The sequence below is a fragment of the Tetrao urogallus genome (assembly GCF_951394365.1).
Source record: "Tetrao urogallus genome assembly, chromosome: 5".
In the NCBI taxonomy this organism is placed as follows: domain Eukaryota; kingdom Metazoa; phylum Chordata; class Aves; order Galliformes; family Phasianidae; genus Tetrao; species Tetrao urogallus.
In genome coordinates, this window is record NC_136818.1 from 60,459,384 (window position 1) to 60,478,194 (window position 18,811).

At 42.0% G+C, this 18,811-nt stretch overlaps 1 protein-coding gene across 6 annotated transcripts in view; it reads right to left on the reverse strand.

Annotated features, from left to right (window-relative positions):
* Nucleotides 1–18,811, reverse strand: part of FGFR2 (fibroblast growth factor receptor 2) — a gene marked incomplete at both ends in the record, with an annotated part of 71,127 nt that overhangs the window by 34,082 nt on the left and 18,234 nt on the right. For all 6 annotated transcript variants that reach the window (XM_079536340.1, XM_079536339.1, XM_079536343.1 and 3 more), the window contains 2 exons: nucleotides 8,425–8,548; nucleotides 14,324–14,493. In XM_079536340.1, the coding sequence (XP_079392466.1) occupies nucleotides 8,425–8,548; nucleotides 14,324–14,493 (294 nt within the window). The remainder of the gene's footprint in view (nucleotides 1–8,424; nucleotides 8,549–14,323; nucleotides 14,494–18,811) is intronic.

Genomic DNA, 18,811 nt, shown 5'->3' on the forward strand with positions numbered 1-18,811 from the left:
CCTAGTATGAAGCCCTGCGTGTTGTTTATAGCCAATTCAGTAGTGCTGCTGAACTGTCATGTTCCATTTACAGGTGCATACATACACACCCCTCAAACCACCACCTCTGAGGCAATATATGCACACCAAGGTATCATCCACGGCACATCAGGGACGATGCTCCCTTCTCAAGCTCTCCGCAAAACCATGAGAAGCTTTAAGGCTATAAGGAGTAACAGATCACTGTCATTAAATGTTGAGAGATAACAACCATCCCTGGCAAGAGCATTTGATAAAGAGCAGGAGCCTTCAGACCGACAAGCAGAACAGCCTGCAGATCAGACCAGCATTACCGGTGCTGATGAAATCATGCCTTGCAAATTTTGGCACCTTTTACCAATAGGTACTAGCCAGCAAGTTCTCGTCCAACATTCCTGTGCAGCATGAGTCTCCATATATCAGCATTTCCCATGCTCCAGAGAGGTGGTCTCAGTGGCCAGGAGCTCTGAGGGGCGTCAGGGCTCCTGGCCATCACATAGAAACCTGCAAGGCCTAGAGCAGCATGGGGCCACGGGGAGGGCAGTGAGGTAGCTGACATCCACAACTACATTCTAACCTCTCCTTTAATTCAGGAATCTTTTATATAAACGTGAGGTATTTCTTTCTGCAGACATTTTGTCACAAGCATCAAAAGCAGGCAGCCTCCTACTCAAAGCAAAATATTTACCATTCTACCCAATCTTCCCCTGCCATCAAAACCCTCCTGCTAAACAACATCAGCAGAGTACGAGGCAGTGCCTTTTTAAAACTTTGCAGAAATGAATCAGATGTATTCAAACTCTTTGCCCTTGGCTTCATCACCTTCACCTCCAATTGGAAGTAATGGCACTGTTATTACAGCAGGCAAAGTTCCCACTTATGTTCTCCCATCTGTCTCTTTGGACAGCCTATGGTAGAGCTTTAGCTTGTGGTCTTATACACATCCTAGCTAAAATTCATCTTTGCCTACCACCTTTATAGCATCAGTTCATCTGCACACCTCTTCTCACATGGCAGCAAGCCAAGGAAGAAAAAGCTGCAATAAGATTGAATGAGTTGCTCAACACAAATCCTGTTCTTGTCAATGAGAACAGCAGAAAAATCACAATCAGAACTAGCTAAAACTACCCACTAAGCCAATTTGTATACTGGGGGATTAAATGAGACAGAGAAACGTCCAGAAAGCCAAGGTCTATGGCAGACAACACGAATGTTATTGCTGTAAAACACAAAAACCACCAACAGGGCTTTAGGAGCAGTTTGTCCTTAAAGCAAAATTGTCAGGATCACATCATGTGTGTTTCACTGGCATCATGGAGCAAAAGCAGCCATAGCACAGTGATGTTCAGCGCTAACCCTGAAACTTGCAATACCTCTGACACAGCACACGCATAAGCAAAATCTTCATGCATGTCTAAACAAAGAGAGGAGAGGTCTTACTTTGGTGTGAGAAAAACATAAACAGAACAAAGAATAGCTGAAATATTCTTTCCACCGTGCCCTAAAAAAAAAGGCTACAAGAGATAATGAAAACCAACTTGCAGCTTCTCACAGGCAAGTGGTAATATCTTATTGCTCTGTCCATTTCCAGAAACTGCATTAAGTTTTACATGCAGAGACATCATTCTTTCCACTGTTCACAGCACTCAGCTGTTTCACCAAGCCACAGAGACAACACCGGGATCCAGCAAACAGGGCTTCCCACCAGGTTCTACCCGAGGTTTGCCATCCAAATACCATCTCTCCCACATAAGACCCCGATTACAGATGTGCCATCATATTTCTAGTAATTCAGGTTTACCTGGATTACCAGGTAAAGTTTTCCAGACACGCCTGGCCATGCATGGACATAAAGTCTGTGCTCCAAAACCAGAAATCTTTTATCTCTCGTTTTCTACAGTTATTAGTCACACTTCTACAACTGTTTTTCTGATTGGGATTATACATAACCTAATGGAGAGCTTCCTTCAAGTGTAAAATCAGCACAGCTATTTCCTCCCACTTGACCATCTATCAGATGTTTACAGTGAACAAATAGACATGCATTAACTTGTTAATACAGAATACATGAGCTAATTACAATCTATTGCTTTGATCACCTACTTTACAATGGTGATTGTAAACTAAAAAAAAATAAATACACATTTTAAACTTTCATAAGCATCTTATAAAAATGGTAAAAACTGGTCAACTTTGAGTTCATTATTCAAACTCTGCCGGTATCTGTGTTTTTCCTTCCATGAACGCAGTCAAATTTCAGCATATTCATGAAACCTTTTAAATAGTAATATGAAATAATAATCATAACATTTTACATTTACAGAGTAGTTTAACATCCAAAAGTACTTAACAAACTGCTATTTTTAATGAGGCTTTTACATCATAATTAAATCATATATCACTTTGTTTTTATGTTTAAATGGAGTAACTGCTGCTGAAGCTGCACCACGGGAATGGGAGTAATTCAACAATGACCAAATTAATTTAAATCCAGAAAACTCATAAAATACAGCCACCTCTGGATTCCAAGTTACACAGCGGTTGGCACAGCAGTTAGAAGACACCCACATCAAAGCTGTCATGATAACCTTTTCTCTAATAGCCACAGAATGCCACATCTCACTGATTTGTCCACACTTCAGTACTCCTAGATCTCTCACCCTCTTACCTGTCCCTCAAGATCTTTACTTTCCTGCACTGTAAGCCTCTCAAAAGACCCCACACCCTTACACTGCAGCATCTTCCCAGCCCCGCTGCCCTCAACCTCACCTTGCTACAGCCACAAACAACCCTTGACATCTAACCACTCCAGCCTGCTGTTCAGCTCCATCCCTGTCCGCTTCCACCAACTCTACATCTCTTTCAATCCTACTCTGACCTCCAAAACCTATGATGCTTGTGTCCCTGGAAAACATCCCCAAGGGCGAGCATCCCAGCTAAAATCTGTGGCTGTGAGATTTACCTGCAGGCACAGACATGGCTCTCAACACGTGCCAACTGCGGGCTGAACAACACAACAGTCTGCTTAGCATCTTCGGGCAACTCCTGCAAATTCCTGCTTATATTTCCACAAGTGTGATACTGCATGAATTAGGAGGCATGATTAAAAATGATAATAAAAGGGCTTGAAACAATATCCTGTTCCTCATTCATCAGAAGAAAGAGAAATGCCTGCCTAGGGGCTGTAATAAGACAGAAAGTGGGACAGGGAGGCCAGTCCTCCCCCAGCAGGCTCTGTAGGAAGCACTCCAAACATGACAAATGCAGCGTTCACCCAGCAGATGAAGTAATGACACCAGTATTTGTTCATAAAATGTAATTTAGCCAGACTACCCCAATGAAATCAGAAGCTTCAGTGCTATAAAACTCGGGTTTGGGAATGTCTTTGCCTTATTAAGAAAGAAGAGAGGGACCCCTAAGCCTTCCTTTTCCTTCAGCTAAACCATCACACTGTGGCCTTTGTTTTTGGGAGCAAACTGCACAGCCTCCAGCGCTGAACAATCTATGTAATTTCTTCTCAGGTGTGCACACCTTGCCAAAAGCCAAGTGCCAGGTGTAAAGTCCACGCTCAGCCTTATCAGTACATGAAATAAAGTCTTCTTCCCTCTTGGTCTAACCCAACACCTGAGGGCAGGCATCAGCAGGGATACCTGCATGTTTGCAGCCCGTCTCATCATGCCACAGGCCGCAGGCAGCTGGGTGAGGATGTCAAGCCAAAGCTTGTCCCCACAAGGAGCATCAACAACTGCAAATCCAGCTGCCAGAAGCACAAGTTTGGGCTTGGTTGCAATACCTACATTTAACTCCTGCCAGGCAAGAGTGATGCAAGGCACGAGGCACGCGTTGAGTTCAGCTGCTGTCAGTTCTTTTCGCATGTAACCTGGCTGCTAAAAATAATCCTTTGGAAATTAAGGAACATTTTGTTGCTCTGTCAAACTAATCCTGAATTTCACTTTGACAAAACAAGCCTTGGTGAAAACAAATAACAATGCATATGTTTTTACGAATTCAGGAACGGCAAAGTGGAAACATGTCGTTAAAAAAAACATGCCCATTCCATGCTCACAGCCAGAGACTGTAAGAGCACAGGAAAACCCAAAAATAAAGCTGACTAGAAACAAAAGAGAAGGTTTTGTTTTTTTTTTTCTTGTGCCTAAACAAAAGGAAATATAAACAATGAACAAGTATCAAGAGCAAAAAGAAGATTCCATTTTAATGAGATTTTGTTTGTTTAATAACACGCTGTAAAAAGCATGAGTAAAATTCACCCCAACACCCTCTAAACCTCCAAGAGTTCAGAATACAAGCACTTTTCTGCACAACCATCGGTAAAAGCACTCATAAGCAGAATTTCTGGGGCACGAGGCGTAAGCCGAGAGCCATCTGAAATGCCTCTAGACCTCATTCCTTAATGATGTGAGCCAAAGGCGTGGCTAGCATGCAAACTAGAAGCTCAAGGTAAAGTTAAACTTGTGGCAAAAGGACTTTTAAATATATATATATATATGCACATTTGTGACAAGTTATGTTCACTTTCATAGTAAACAGCAGGGTCTTCTTACTCCACATTCTTGGGAGATGTGTCGTGCCATGGCAGCTGCTCGTAAGACCGCGTAAATGAGGTAATGTGCAGAACTTCATCTGAAACCAAAACGAGGCTCGTTTCCCTGGATGATGACATTAAATAGGACAGAAATGGCTACCTGCACTATGCACGGAACAGACCAAGCCTTTTTTGCTGTTAAAATATAAATTCAATTAGTTACTTCCACGCTTAAGCAGAACTGCCGCTGCTGAAATTGTACTCCAACGATAATTGCAATCCAACAGTGATCTAATTATGTACAAGTCTCAGTGGCTGCATTCCCACGTTGCTTTCTACAACCCGGATTCACTACAATACAACTCATAAGTGAAAACCAGAGTTTTCAAGCACTCTCCCTTAAGACCGTGTGACTTTATGTATGTTTAATGAGAATGGAGTCAGTCGATTAGCAAGCTTACTATAAAACTGTGAGTTTGAGTTTCTACCTGCTATTAAACACAAAAGAATAGAAAGGCACTCGAGTTTCATGTAGAGAGCAGCTGATGGGCTGAATTGTACAAGGGCAAGTACATTCTTTTAATTAAGGTGTTGGAGGAGGATTCGAGTACCTGCCTTCATTTTTTGCTCTGCCACCAGCTTCCTGTGTGACCCAGGGCAAGAAATTTCATTGCTCCACAGCTGGTTTTCACATCTATAAAACAGACAGTGACATTCCCTTCTCCCAGTCTCTGCATTTAGGTTGTAAGCAATTACTACATGCTGGCATGCTGCTTTGGGCAACAAATAGCTGATATTAATTGAAGCCTCTGGGTTGCACTCCAATAAATAGCTGGAGACTGCTCCTCTTCCTTTCCAACAGCATTTTGCACGGTCACCATTAGCCACTGATGCCATCAGCACAGCTGCAGCCCTGAGACCCTGCCTGGAGACAGGAAGGGCGAGGAGCAGGGGCCCTTGAGGGTGTCCCAAACACTTCAAGAATGACCTCGTTCAGCACAGAACATTCTGCCCAACTTCACTGCATGGTTTCCCCCTAATGTTGTCAATGTGGACAAGTATTTGGTGTTGCACAGAGAGGCTGCTGACAATTCGCTGCTTTATTTTTCAGTATTTTCTAACTCGCATTGTAAAAAAATCCAGTAGAAGTGCTTTGCCAAGTTTGTAAATTTGAACAAGACCATCTGAGCAGAGCTGACTGTTTTAAAAGGGTTCTTGCAAGTAATTACAAGGTAAAAACGAGAATAATTCACACCTACATTTGCACTGAAAAACTTCTCAGCCCTGCTGGCTCCAGGCTTTTAATTGTTGAAAGAGTTCAAGGTTTGGAAAATTATTGGCATCAAGTCATACTGGATATTCCTAACTAGCATTGTGTCATTACTTGGCAGGATTTTTGCTGGGATACTTCCCAAATCTGTGACATAATCAGAGGGTTCTCCACATTACTCCATATAGTCAGACTCTTGTGTTCATATAATACATTACCATGTTTAATACCATTTGCTATTACTTACACTTAATCAACTCTGGAATCAGTTAAACCATGTAGGAAAAGCAATTTCAGAGGCTTTCAACTGACAGTTTTCCACACACAACCTGGCCTAAAATTATGACCTGAAGCTTGTAAGATGTTGTCTACATGTGCAATAGCCTCTAAACAAACACCCATAACTCTCTACAGCTCTATGGGAATGGAAAACTCATATAAAGGAAAAAAGAGAGGGAAAAAAGGGGAAAAAATTAATAATAATCCAGAAAATTAACTTCTGTATAACCGTCTTAACTAGAAAACTGTCAAAATTTCCCCTTCTGGCCTGCTGTAATTTACTGCTTCAATGGTTTCTTGCCCAACCTCCACAATTATCACAAGCTTTCAGCACCACAGAAATGGCTGAGCTCTCTAGCATCAATGCCCCTTTCAGCTTAAAGCCCCAGTGCAGAATCTCTTGAGAGGCTCTCAGTATATTCAACACACAGTATTAGTTATCTTAGGGTATACAATCCTATAAGTATGCTTTCAAATTAAACTAACAATGATACCCTTTCACACACCAAAACAAATGCAAAAAGGGAGTGAAACGATGAAGCGTGCTGAGTTCCATAATGCTGACTGTGATCTGCAGAAGTGGCTTTGGCTTTCCCATCTCCTAGGGCCCAAGTATCACAAAAAGGTGAATTTACCCCCAGGGAAAATCAAGTGTCCTTTGGGTGCCACGAGCTGTGTACTCCAGCACCCCAGGTCAGCAGTCACTTTTGAAGAACTTGACCTCACTATTTACGTTTCTGCCTCTCTATAGGAAAAGGAATAGACATTTCACTAAGTGACATCATCTTTATTGCCATTCCACTCATTCACACAAGTCACTATAATTTATTGCCAGGAAAAATAGACGTCTACACAATGTTCCTCAATGTAAGCCATTCAAAAAGCTCAAAGGGAGAGAGGAGATGAGAGGACTTCTGACAAATATTTGCTCAAGTGACCGCATCAACCATGAACACATTTGCTAGAAAGAAATGGGTGAAGAAATCTATAGTCACCTTGAAACATGCCAGGCTGGGACTGGGGCAGCAATGAGGAAAAGGACCAGGGGAAGAAGGGGAAATTTTGATCAGTTTCTCTTGAGCAAAGAAAATTCCACTATTGCAAAAGAGGCTTCTTTCCTTCTATGCAGCTTTAAGCAAAAACAGAGTTGAACAAATCTAGATTCCCTAAATGATTAAGAAAATAGCTAAATAATTTCTACAGAACTTCCAAAAGTCCCTGGGTGCTCATCCTCCCCCGTAAGGCCAGGCAGGTCAAGCAGCAGCAGGGAACCATGCACTGCCTGCACCAGCAGCCACCGCTGCTGCACCCTCAGCAAATTGTGTCTAAACAAACGTTCAGGCAAATATGGCTTTGTCAGCCACTTGGCTCACTATATAGAAGCTGTGCTGTGGCTTCAGACTGAGGGCGTCCTCATCAGAAAATTCCCTTCTTCCTCTCCTACTGCATGAAGGCTAAACCTTCAAATTTGGGGAGTTTCCGCAGATTTAAGTGGTCCTAAACCTAAAAGGGATGCACTTTTATTCATGTGAAAAAAACCAGCAGACAGGGAAATGAAAACTTTGTCTTGCTCTGACCAAATACATTGAAAGTTACATTAAGATTCACTCTAGAAAACAAGTTGGGCTGCCAGTCACCAGCCAGAAATAGCTTACAATAATAACATTCATTTTTAATTTCAGTCTGTACTGAAATTAATTCATTCCCAGAGCTTACAACACTCAGATGGTCCCACAAGCTGAGGAGAGCAAAGCCCACTCAGACATACTTCAGAAACAGCAGTTCAGACCTCCAAAGGTACCACTACCAAGTCCTGTTATAACAGCCAAACTGATTATTTTGAATAGAAACCTCTGAAGATTCAATACAACTATTCCACACCCTATCCAACTATTCCACACTATATCCAAGGCTGATCACCAAGGGTATATCAGGACAAAATCTGTGCCAATATGAGTTGTACCAGCAAAAATTAAGCTGTAACACTAATACTTAAAACTGCATTAGTATTTATTATTTGCTCTTTACAGTAAGCTTGTAAGTGTACTGCAGCAACATGCAATTACCAAGAGCTTCCTTGCACAGACACTACAGCTTTGCCAAGATATAGGTAGATCAGTCCTATAGACACTATGAAAACAGATAATATATTAAGTTATGCAGGAGTTGTTTATGCAGCGAATTCTTTTCTTCCAAATACCATGAAATTGTCGTCAAATTTAAGTAAAATCTATCAGCTTAGTTCTAAATGCTTTTATAAAGAAACTTGGCCATTAACTAACAGCATCCCCATGTGTTTGACAGAGCATCTTACCGACAACATCGAGATGGTAAGTGTGGTTGATGGAGCCATACTGGTTTTCCACAATGCACGTGTAATTTCCTTTGTCAGATGGGACTACGCTCTCCATGATGAGACTCCAGTGCTGGTTGCGGACCTGGAGGGTTATAAACAGAAACTGAGAACTTCCCCAGTACAGCATCCCCTCTCCCCATCCAAAACAGCTGTTCAGCAATCTTTTGTAGTCCGTGTTCGAAATTAATCTCTCCTGTGTTCATCAGGACTTTGAAATACTTCACGCCTGATCAGGTACAGCATGGCTGCAGCAGTGGAAGCTTTCATACACTCAGTTATGAACGTACCCCCAGCCCTAATTTGAGCACTTCAGCCTTCAGTGCACATCCAGTTCGATCAGGCTTAAAACAGCAGCACCAATTAGCAGCAGTTGTCTTACCAGGCTTACCTCTCAATCTACTCCAACGCGAATTCACACCCTCCAGATATTACCCATCTGTCTCCAAACAATCATCTGATAATATTAGCTACGCACGAGCAATATGGGATGGATCTGATCCCATAACATCCAGGTCTGTGTTGTGCTCTGATAGCTCAATTACACAGCCCGCCTTTTGGAGAAACAAAGTGCAGAAGGGCAGTGCCTGGGCTGCCTCCCAGGGACACAAGGAATCACATCTAATGCTATGGGATACCACAGCTGGAAGAAATGGTGGCACCTCCCCAAAGAAATGCCTGAAAAGAAAACCCTTGCTGAAACAGAATATAAGGATATGCACTTATTCCACACATTCCTTGGGTGTGATGCATTAAAGGTGCTGGTTCTGCTCCCATTTGAATTCTAAAGGAGTGTTGGCAATGGTCTCACAGAAAATAGGATCCAGCCCAATATCGGAAGGATAAAGAGCAATCTCATTCATATATATATTCTCTGCATCATAAATGAAGGCCCAACATGACCTCTTGCTTGCTATCCAACACTTCCTTATTTCAGAATTACCCTTTTGACAAGGTGCTCACAAACCTTAACATCACACAGCTGTAATGTACAGTTTTTAAACCACAAAGTACACGTTTTAGAATAGAATAAAACACAGTCTAGTACAGTAATTTTAATCATCTGAATTGAAAGTAGTAATTCAGCGCAGTACACCAGAAAAATTTATTGACCATCAGCAGCACTTCCAGTAACTATACGTTCTTGAAAGATCATTACAACTGCAGGTCTGAAATCCTGCTCCTTGCTCTGCTGTTCTATATGTCCACATCCAGCAGAAAGGGGCTGCTCAGGGCTGCTGCCAACAGCGTAAGTAAAAATCCCTTCAGTCCAAAGCTTAGGAGTCCTGACTGGCCATGTGGGCTTGGAGTAGGAAATAAAATGCAGGTGATCCCCCAGCATCTGGTGGAGGGCATGAATGCTAACCATTGCACTGCCAGGTGTGTGACAACAAGACCCCAAGACCTCCAGCCCCAAATCACAGCCCCTCTCCCCCTTTTGGGGCTGTGCATCAAAACAATACATTGGTGTTTGTTTTTTGTGGGTTTTTTTTCCCACAACATCAGGAGCTTAGAAATAAGTTTAACAAGATAGAATCAGTTCAATGTTTTAATAAGGAGATAACAGAACACTAAGTCAGCATTTGCTCAAAGAATTACTCTAGAACAGTGGTAAATCAATATTTTACTAATTTATGAGTTGTTTTGGGTAAGACTTGAACAAAGTTAACTGATTTTTTTTTTTTTTTTTTTTTTTTTTGCCATTACAAACTTATAAATTCAGAATTAGAATAAGAGTTTTTAACTTCTTTGATCACAAAACAGAAAGGACAGAACAGAGTTCCTGAAAAGTTAAAACAAAAAAGGTAACAAGCTGTGAGTAATTAACTGATAGAACACAAGAAGTTGAGTAGCATTCAATAAGAAAGTATCTTACTTGTAGTAAGTGCATATATTACATGGAAATATTAGAATCTGTTTGTGTAATTTCGCTTCTTGCAATGCCAGTAAGTAGTAATTCAGCAAATCCAATGAGTTGCAAGTGATGTTTTTATATAAAAAACTAATGTCTCTTTAGTTTAAGCTAAACAACTGCTATGACAGCACAAAGCAGATGTGACAGATTATCATACTACTGGATTTATGTTGTGAATCTGGATTCAGCAGGATTCGGCTTCAGCTGACTGCTTTCTGTTTACAAGTGTAGCACTGCAAAGCCCAGCTGAATGCATTTGCCAGGGATGAGGGCAGCTTCTCCCAACAAAGGCTCCCAAACTGAAGCCCTCATTCTGAGTCATACAATGACTTGTGTTGGAAGATAGACTAAAGCCCACCCTATTCCAACCCTGTGCCATAGGGGCAGCTCAAGCAGGCCAGTGCCCCATCCATAGCCTTGGGCACCTCCAGGGATGGGACACCCACACCTCTCTGCACAGCCTGATCACTACCAGACTGTAAAATGCCTATCTCCTGTTTATAAACTCCCTTTAAGTACTGAAAGAACACCACCATTCAGTTCTGAATACCTGAAAATCGGGTATTGACACTTCTAGCAAATCACTGAGATGCTTTTTTGGGCAATCTTCTCCATGACATTTTTAACCAATCCTTTCAGATAGTCTCTCCAAATAACCTAATTTTTAAACCAAATCACCAATGTGAAATATATACAGCTATCTCTGAAGCATAACTTGGTGGTGAGCAAACCTAACTGGAATCAAAATGCAATGGATAAGGAGATTGTCATAGAAATACTTCTCTTTTTACATATGCAATAATTGTGGACATTTAATTTTAATAATAAAATAATCTCATAGATACATGATTAAAAGTTTTCATCTAGCAAAAAAACAAAAATAGTATGAATGGGTCAATATTAAATGAATTTCAAAGCAAAAAGCTCAGAAACTAAAATCCATTTCCCCACAAAGTCTGCACAGTTCAGTCAAACAAGTATTGCTCAGGGAATTAGATGAAGTACAGAATATCCACAGAAAAGCCACAGGTTTCTGTAGTTCCTAAGAAGCCAGCATTCTTTCCTTTACTCCATATGTATATGGCTGAATTTAAATGCGGAAAAGACCACCGTAGAGATGAAGCTTATCAAGAGACATATGTGAAAACACACACCTGTTAATACTTAAACAGCGTCCACTGATAGAAGTACATTTACTTTCCGGGTGGTGTATAGAAAAGTGAAGGCTGCTGTATTCTCACAAGGAGGGTTTAGAGCATTCACTCTAAAATAACTTCATAAAATACCTTAAAACGTATGAGCAAGAATCACTACTTGAGGAGGCATTAAAAAAAGGTGCTTAGAAATTCAATAACCAATCCTCCTTGCTGCAGGTATGCTCTGAAAAACAGAATCTTGAATTTCACCACCCACAATTAGTCACGATGGAGGAATTTCGCACTGGGAGCTATCTTGGCCAGTGCATACACCCTTCTGCTAGCCTGCCTGAATGTAAATTGACTCAAGACATTCCCCAGTTGGAGGGACAAAGTGCTACAGGCTGCTATCTGATTGCGATATGGAGTATACAACGCAGAGATATCGTGGCTCAAAGCAGCAGGGGAGAGGTGGCTGGAGGATTACTGGAGAACTTCACTTCTTCCTTGCCTTTCTTTGTTCTTAAAGCCCCTTCCAAAAGGAAGCATTGAGTCTGGTCATGGCAGATATGGCCAAACTTGGTTCATGCTATTTGCTCAGAGTATTTTGTGTATGAAGATCTATGGCGGAAGCACTTCATATGTTGCAATGCCCAGGCTTAAGACAAGCTGGTGTACAAGAAATATTATGGGCTGCTGTTAACGCTGGCTGCACGTGGGCCAGTACAGGAAGACTGACTCTTCTCTGAGTTTTCCTTTGCAGAAAACGCAGCATAAAGCTGCCGAGAAGACACAATTCTCTTTATTCCCCAGTCATTTTGAGCAAGCCTGCTGTGACCTCAGCCTCTCCAACAAATAAAGAACACAGTGTCCAGTAGCTCTAGAGACCTCATTTTTGAGGAGTCACCCATTGATAACGTTTCCACCTTAAAAGCACAGTTACTCAAAACACCAAAAGAATCTGGAATATACTTGGACTTGGTAAGCAAAATGACAATGATAAGTAAATGCTTCCAGATCATTTTAAAGCTGATGTATTTATGAGCAAGAAGAAAGCCTAAAACCTACAGCTGCATGCCCTCCTTTTTTCCTTTCTACTGGAGATGTAAGAAGTTTTTATGATTTAGAATTATAGGTATATACTTCACTTATCCAGCTGGCTTTAGAAATAGGCATCTGTAGTTTCTTTCCAAAGCACATACGTACCTAGGAAATTGTACACATTTAATATACATGACCAAAAATTTAATTTGTGCTGCTTTATGTATGTCTACTGTAGAGCAGGAATGAGCTCACCCAGGTCTCTCACCCAGGCCAACAGCAGCAGCAGGGATTCAGCCCTTTACAGACCACTCTTCCAAAGCAGACAGGTATCTGACAAGACACCATCTTTCCTTCATGGTTTTCAAGTGTGATATCTGCATTTCTCCTTTGTGAGATGCAGAGTGTACAGACAACATCTCAGTCTGTACTGAAGTGGTTACTATTATTTTCCAAGACAGGATTAAAAGTTTTTTTAATTGAATTTTTTTTTTTTTTTAAATAAGCACTGTGAGAAAGGTGAAAACCACTGAATTGTAGCCAATTCGTTAACACTCCATAGCATTATGAAAGGCAGAAGGTGCTGCCAGGTGTACACTCATAAGCAACAGCAATTTATGGTGTAAGCAAATAGATGGAAAAGTCTACTTGGATAATTAGCGTTCGTGCAGGGAGATTTACTGGGCTTCACTCTCTGCTAACACAAACGTTGGAAAAACTGACACTTTCTACAGTAAATGTAGTTAGAGAGGAAAGGAGGCTACGGCTTGTCCTCCTCTGCACTGGAAAACATTTTTTGTAATGAGCAGAATCTGAGTCAACAGCACACAACGCGACATCCACGCTCATTCCATCCACACACTGCAAAGCTCGGCGCCTGGAGCATGAAGCGATGGCTGCAGGTTGCTCTGGGCTCCTCAGCAGTACATTGCAGCTTACAACCAACTTGACAAAATAAGACAAACTCAGAAACTTCTCATCTCGTACCTCATACCAGGGACACAATCAGAAAGCCCATAATAGAGATTAGGGTGGCTCAGAAATCTGGCGTAGGACGGCACAGCGCACGCACAAACTCAACCTGGCATCCAAGCCTTCAGCTCCCATTCCCTGGGATAAGATGACCCCATTCTGACTTCTGACCTGACCTAGGCAGATACCTGGAGGTTAAAGGTCCATGCACTAAGCCAGAGAACAAGCTGGCCTTCCCAAACCACTCTCATAATAAGTAACCACCAGCTTTGAGTGAGACATCTAATCTGAACCTATTTAAAATTCAAACAAACCCTTCTAAGTAATTATTGCTTTCCCTCAAATTCTGCTTCCCATTTCAGTTTCACAGACCATAAACTGTATAGAAAATAATAACTTTTTACTTCCAACCCTTCTGTTATTAAACTGCCTATAATCACCACTGAGGATGGTCATGGCTTTAACAATGCAGGTGAAAATGAATGAAGAAAAATCTTCAGATCTTACTGCATTTTGCAGCGTCAGTCTTTAGTTTTCCAAATAAGTCTTTATAAACAAACTTTAGTTGCACTGGTATTGAATATTAGCAAAAAAAAATCAGAATTAAAGCTCAGTAGCAGCCAAAGAAACCACCCTCAGAAGAAAACAATTTTTTTTTTTTTTGCTTCTAAATTTGATCCAAGCCCATTTAAAGACTTTCCGTTGACCTCAGCAAGTTGTTGTTGTGGGTTTTTGTATTTTTTTCAGCATTGGTCAAGATCAGAAATTGCAAAATAACTTAATGAGATCTTCTTACCTTATAGCCACCAATACGATGTTCTTGTTTAAACTCTTTCCCATTTTTCAGCCATCTCATGGTTGGTGTTGGGTTTCCCATAGCTGGGCAACGAAACTTGACAGTGTTTGCTGCTGGCACTGCGTGTAACCTTTTCTCCATTTTGTCTGTGTGTGTCCAATAAGGCGCCCCTGTTGCAAGGAGAAACATCCAGAAACATCAGTGCTTGGCACCCAACCTCCCTTTCCAGCCCCTTCCATGGATGGAAGCTGCATGTGTTTTAGTGGGGACAGTGTGTTCCGGGAAGGGTACAGGACTGAAAATCATCTGCAGCAAGAGTTTTGTAAGCAGCTCAGTCTGCAGCCTTGAATACACGATTTAGGAGAGAATTCCAATAATTAACCACAGATATTCCTCTCTTTGTGGATGTTGAGTAAGACAGAGGGACCAAGCTTTCAACAGATTCCAGTGATCAGGATCCCCATTTGAGTTAGAGCAAGTACTCAGCAAAGCCCAGTTGTGAAGCTGGACAAAGGCAGAACCATTTGAAGTCTCAGCCTTAATCTTCTCCCCATCTGAAGGGAGACAAGCACAACTACCTGCCGAAAGCCTGCTAACGCTTGCAGAGCAACACGGCAAAGCTGATTGCGCTGTTGAGATGCCATTAAAATCTATCTGCAAATGGAATATATTGCCAAAAAACTTAACCAAAGAGGAGAGAGGATCAGCAAAACTCAGCAAGTTTGTCATTTAGTGCCCACCAGCACAGAGAAGCATGGAAAATGCCTCTATTGTCTGAAACATCAATCCTCTGTCATGCACTAGAATGACAAACACAGCACAACAGAACATGTCTACCCATCTTCCTTTACCCAATACATTTTTACCCAAAACATCGAGGACCAGCCCATGCTCTGAACCCATATGCCACTTTGGCTACATTGCACAGTGCTTTCCTGACATCACTTTGGTTATATCCCCATTACAGCTGAAAAAAAAAGTTAAGTATTCAAGATCTGTTTAACACTAGGAAACATTAATTTATTTTACAATGGCATTTTCCCGAAGCAAATCAGATTACTGCGGAATTTTGAGGACTAGAGGGGTCCAGAAAAAGAACTCTATTTCTCTCAGCCCTGTTTCATTTCCTTCATTAGCAGCCTTACACTCCACTATAAATAAACTCTTCCGTTCCTCAAATATTTATAGCAGCTCTTACAATCAGTGTAAACTCAGAAATCCTGCTGCCCCCCTCCCTAAATAAAAATACAGCTGGATAGAAAATACAGGAATAAATTCTTTAACAACATCTCTTTCTGTATAAAGAAAACATTCCAAAAGCAAGTCTTAAAATGATGCTAAGAACGATAAGTGATTTTATTTTTTTTTGCCTGAAGTGGCAATTAGAGTTAAAACTAATGAAGTAGAAAAGCAAAGCAAATTTGTGCATGCAATCAAAACAGAAAATCAGGTAACTATTGGAAATTTAACTAGCACACTAAGAAATTGTTACACAGACTAAAGTGAATTAGAAATGCAAGGAAAATTACTGCTAATGTTATTTGCTGAAACCAGGATCACATTAAACCAACAGAAGAGTTTAAACAAAGCCAACCAAAGGAATTACATACTACACTCAAAGACCAAATTACATTAGGTCTGTATGCGGCGAGGGCAGAATTACAGGCTGGTGGTGATATGTCACAAGGATATTTTCCCTGGATGTGTAGATGCATCTCACAGGGCAACGTAAGATGACCAATACCAAACTGTAGCACGTCAGACCTTCAACCACCCTAACCGGTTGTATTGCCATCTCAGAGCCCAGGAAAAGATGTGGAGCTGATGAAAAGGGTCCAGAGGAGGCCATGAGGCTGATCAGAGGGCTGGAGCACCTCTCCTACAGAGAAAGGTTGAGGGAGCTGGGCTTGTTCAGCCTGCAGCATGACATTATTGTGGCTTTCCAGCACCTAAAGGGGTCTACAGGAAACAGGGGGAGGGACTCTTCAGCAGCTCGTGTAGTGACAGGACATGGGGTAACGAATTTAAACTAAAACAGGGTAGATTTAGGGAAGCAGTGGATGTCCTATCCCTGGAGGTGTTCAAGACCAGGCTGGATAAGGCTTTGGACAGCCTGGTGGGAGGTGTCCCTGCCCTGCAGGTGGCCTTTAAAGCCCCTCCAACCCAAACTATTAATTGACTCTATGCTCCAAATAGGCTCCTCTGACTCCAAAGCTCTGCAGCAATCATTGCCCCTCCTCATCACATCTATCTCACGCATTTGCACGTGTCCAAAGCACTGATGGCTCAGGAAGAACCAATGGGCAAGCAGGAGCTCTAAGCTCAGTCTCCACAACCCCTCCAAGGCAGCAATGCTCTGCAGCCTGCACCCAGCTCAGTGGGAAGCTCTCCATGGGACCCAACTGAGGATCAAGGCATGTGAGTAGGTCAGTATTCGAATGCCTCATTCAGCCAAGTTCTTATAAAAACGTTCTATACAAATACTAGATTGTATTGCATTACAGTGCAGCTCATCCTATGGTTGTCTTGCACAATATTCCCTTGTTCACCCATCCTTGAAAAGTCTCCTGTAAAGAAGTGCCCAGATAATTCTCACATACAAGAAATACACAGCGAAGAAACAATTTACTCCATGGAAAATGTGGGAGCAGAGAACAGGCTGGGAGGATGCTGGCAGGAATAAAGAAAAGCAGCCACAGAGGGAAGGAGGGAGGGATGGAGAGAGGGAGGGAAACTCCAGGCTAGAAGCAAGGGCTGTACTTGGAAAGCTTTCCCTCACACAAGCTTCACATCAGAATACCCTCTAGAGTTCCTGAATTACAGGGGAACTCTGAGAAAAACATGCAGACATCACATGCTGAAACCACTGTCTGAGATCAGTAGGATACTCTGCCATTTTTCACTAGGTACCAGCAATGCATATTGGCAGCTCACCAGCACGTTTAAGGAAAACGAGAAAGGCAGCAATATCCCTAAACTGTGCCACTCACACTCCTTTTGTGGTTTCTTACAGCGATGCATGGCCTTTCTCTTCATAGAGAAACTTAACAAAACCAAAAAGCATATTTCTGCTTTTGTTTTGAGAGCAAATCCATCTTAAAAAGAAGAATAAATGTAGTGTACCAGCACGGGCTGACCCCTTGCAGATTGCCTCTGTGACATGCCACCCTGCTTATGGGATGAAGGACACATCTCTGGAGAAGCTCCCGCTAACAACCAGTGCCAGCCCCATAAGCAGCAGCAGCAAGCAGCAGGGGAAGGAGTGGGAATTCCTGATCGCTTTTAGAGCTCTCATTAGCAAAGAAAATATCCTGCTGACCCTCACTGCACTCTGCTGCAAATACATTACATCTAATCAGGCAAATCTCCTGCATGTGAAATTGAAATTAGACGGCCCAGGGGACCAGTTCAGAATTTCTTGATTATTTTTTTTTTCTCTGAACACACCTAATACAAAGAAATAAAGAAGAAGTCCATTCCAAACTCGCCCGAGGAGCACCTTGAGCCACTCAGTGCACCTGGAATGACCACACCAAGTTATCCCGAGCTTTTCAGTGCAATTGTATTTGACCTTTAATTAAAAAACACTTCTAGGCAGCATCCAATTTTTGCTGCTCCCTTAAGCGGGTTTCCACTCTGCAGGATCTGATGAATTTGAATCTTGTTTTATCCTTTCCGAAACTCTTCAAGGCATGAAAAGCACAGCATGTGGATTACATTTAGATACTTTTTGTTCTTAGTGCCAATTTACCATTGCTTGGCCCAGAAGAATTTGCTTAAAGGATGATAAGGAAGAAAGAAAAAAAAAGCTATAAACTTCCCATCACCCGATCAGAGTTGAAGGCAGACCAGAAGCATCCTCAGTGCTACCCCGTGTTACCCAGCAAACGACTGCTGGCTGGCCTTGGTGCAACCCCAATGTCAGTGCAACCTCATCAGGACTATAGGAACTCTTGAAGTTAGGGTTATCTCTCAAAATCCCAGTGATGACAAGGCAACAAGCACCAACAAAGAGCCACTACCAGTAAGAACTGATGGAGAACAGCCCTTAGCTTTGTGATAGGAAGTCTAGGCCTATGCCTAGAGATGGCCCTCCGGCAGCAGGCTGAGGCACCTCACTAGGAGCAGAACTGAGCATCCAACACAGCCGTTTTGTGGACAGTGAGGACTGGTTTTGCAATGCAACAGCCCTGCACCTTCCCTGTGAGCGCTAATCATTTCAACAAAAGCTGGAAGTAATAAAAAGCTATTCAGGATGCAGTCTGGAACAAATCTACCACATTGTTGTGTGTTTTTTTTTTTCAGACAGTTAAGATATCTGTCAGGCTAGGAGGACACCAAACGCAGTGTGAAATCTGCTATGCATGCCTTTTACTTAAAAATACACACGGGCCAAATGGCTGAATGAATGCACACGTGTGCAACACGAGTGCCCTCATCTCCTGAGAGCAAGCTGCTGCTCGGGCTCCTGAGCACCCACACCTCAGT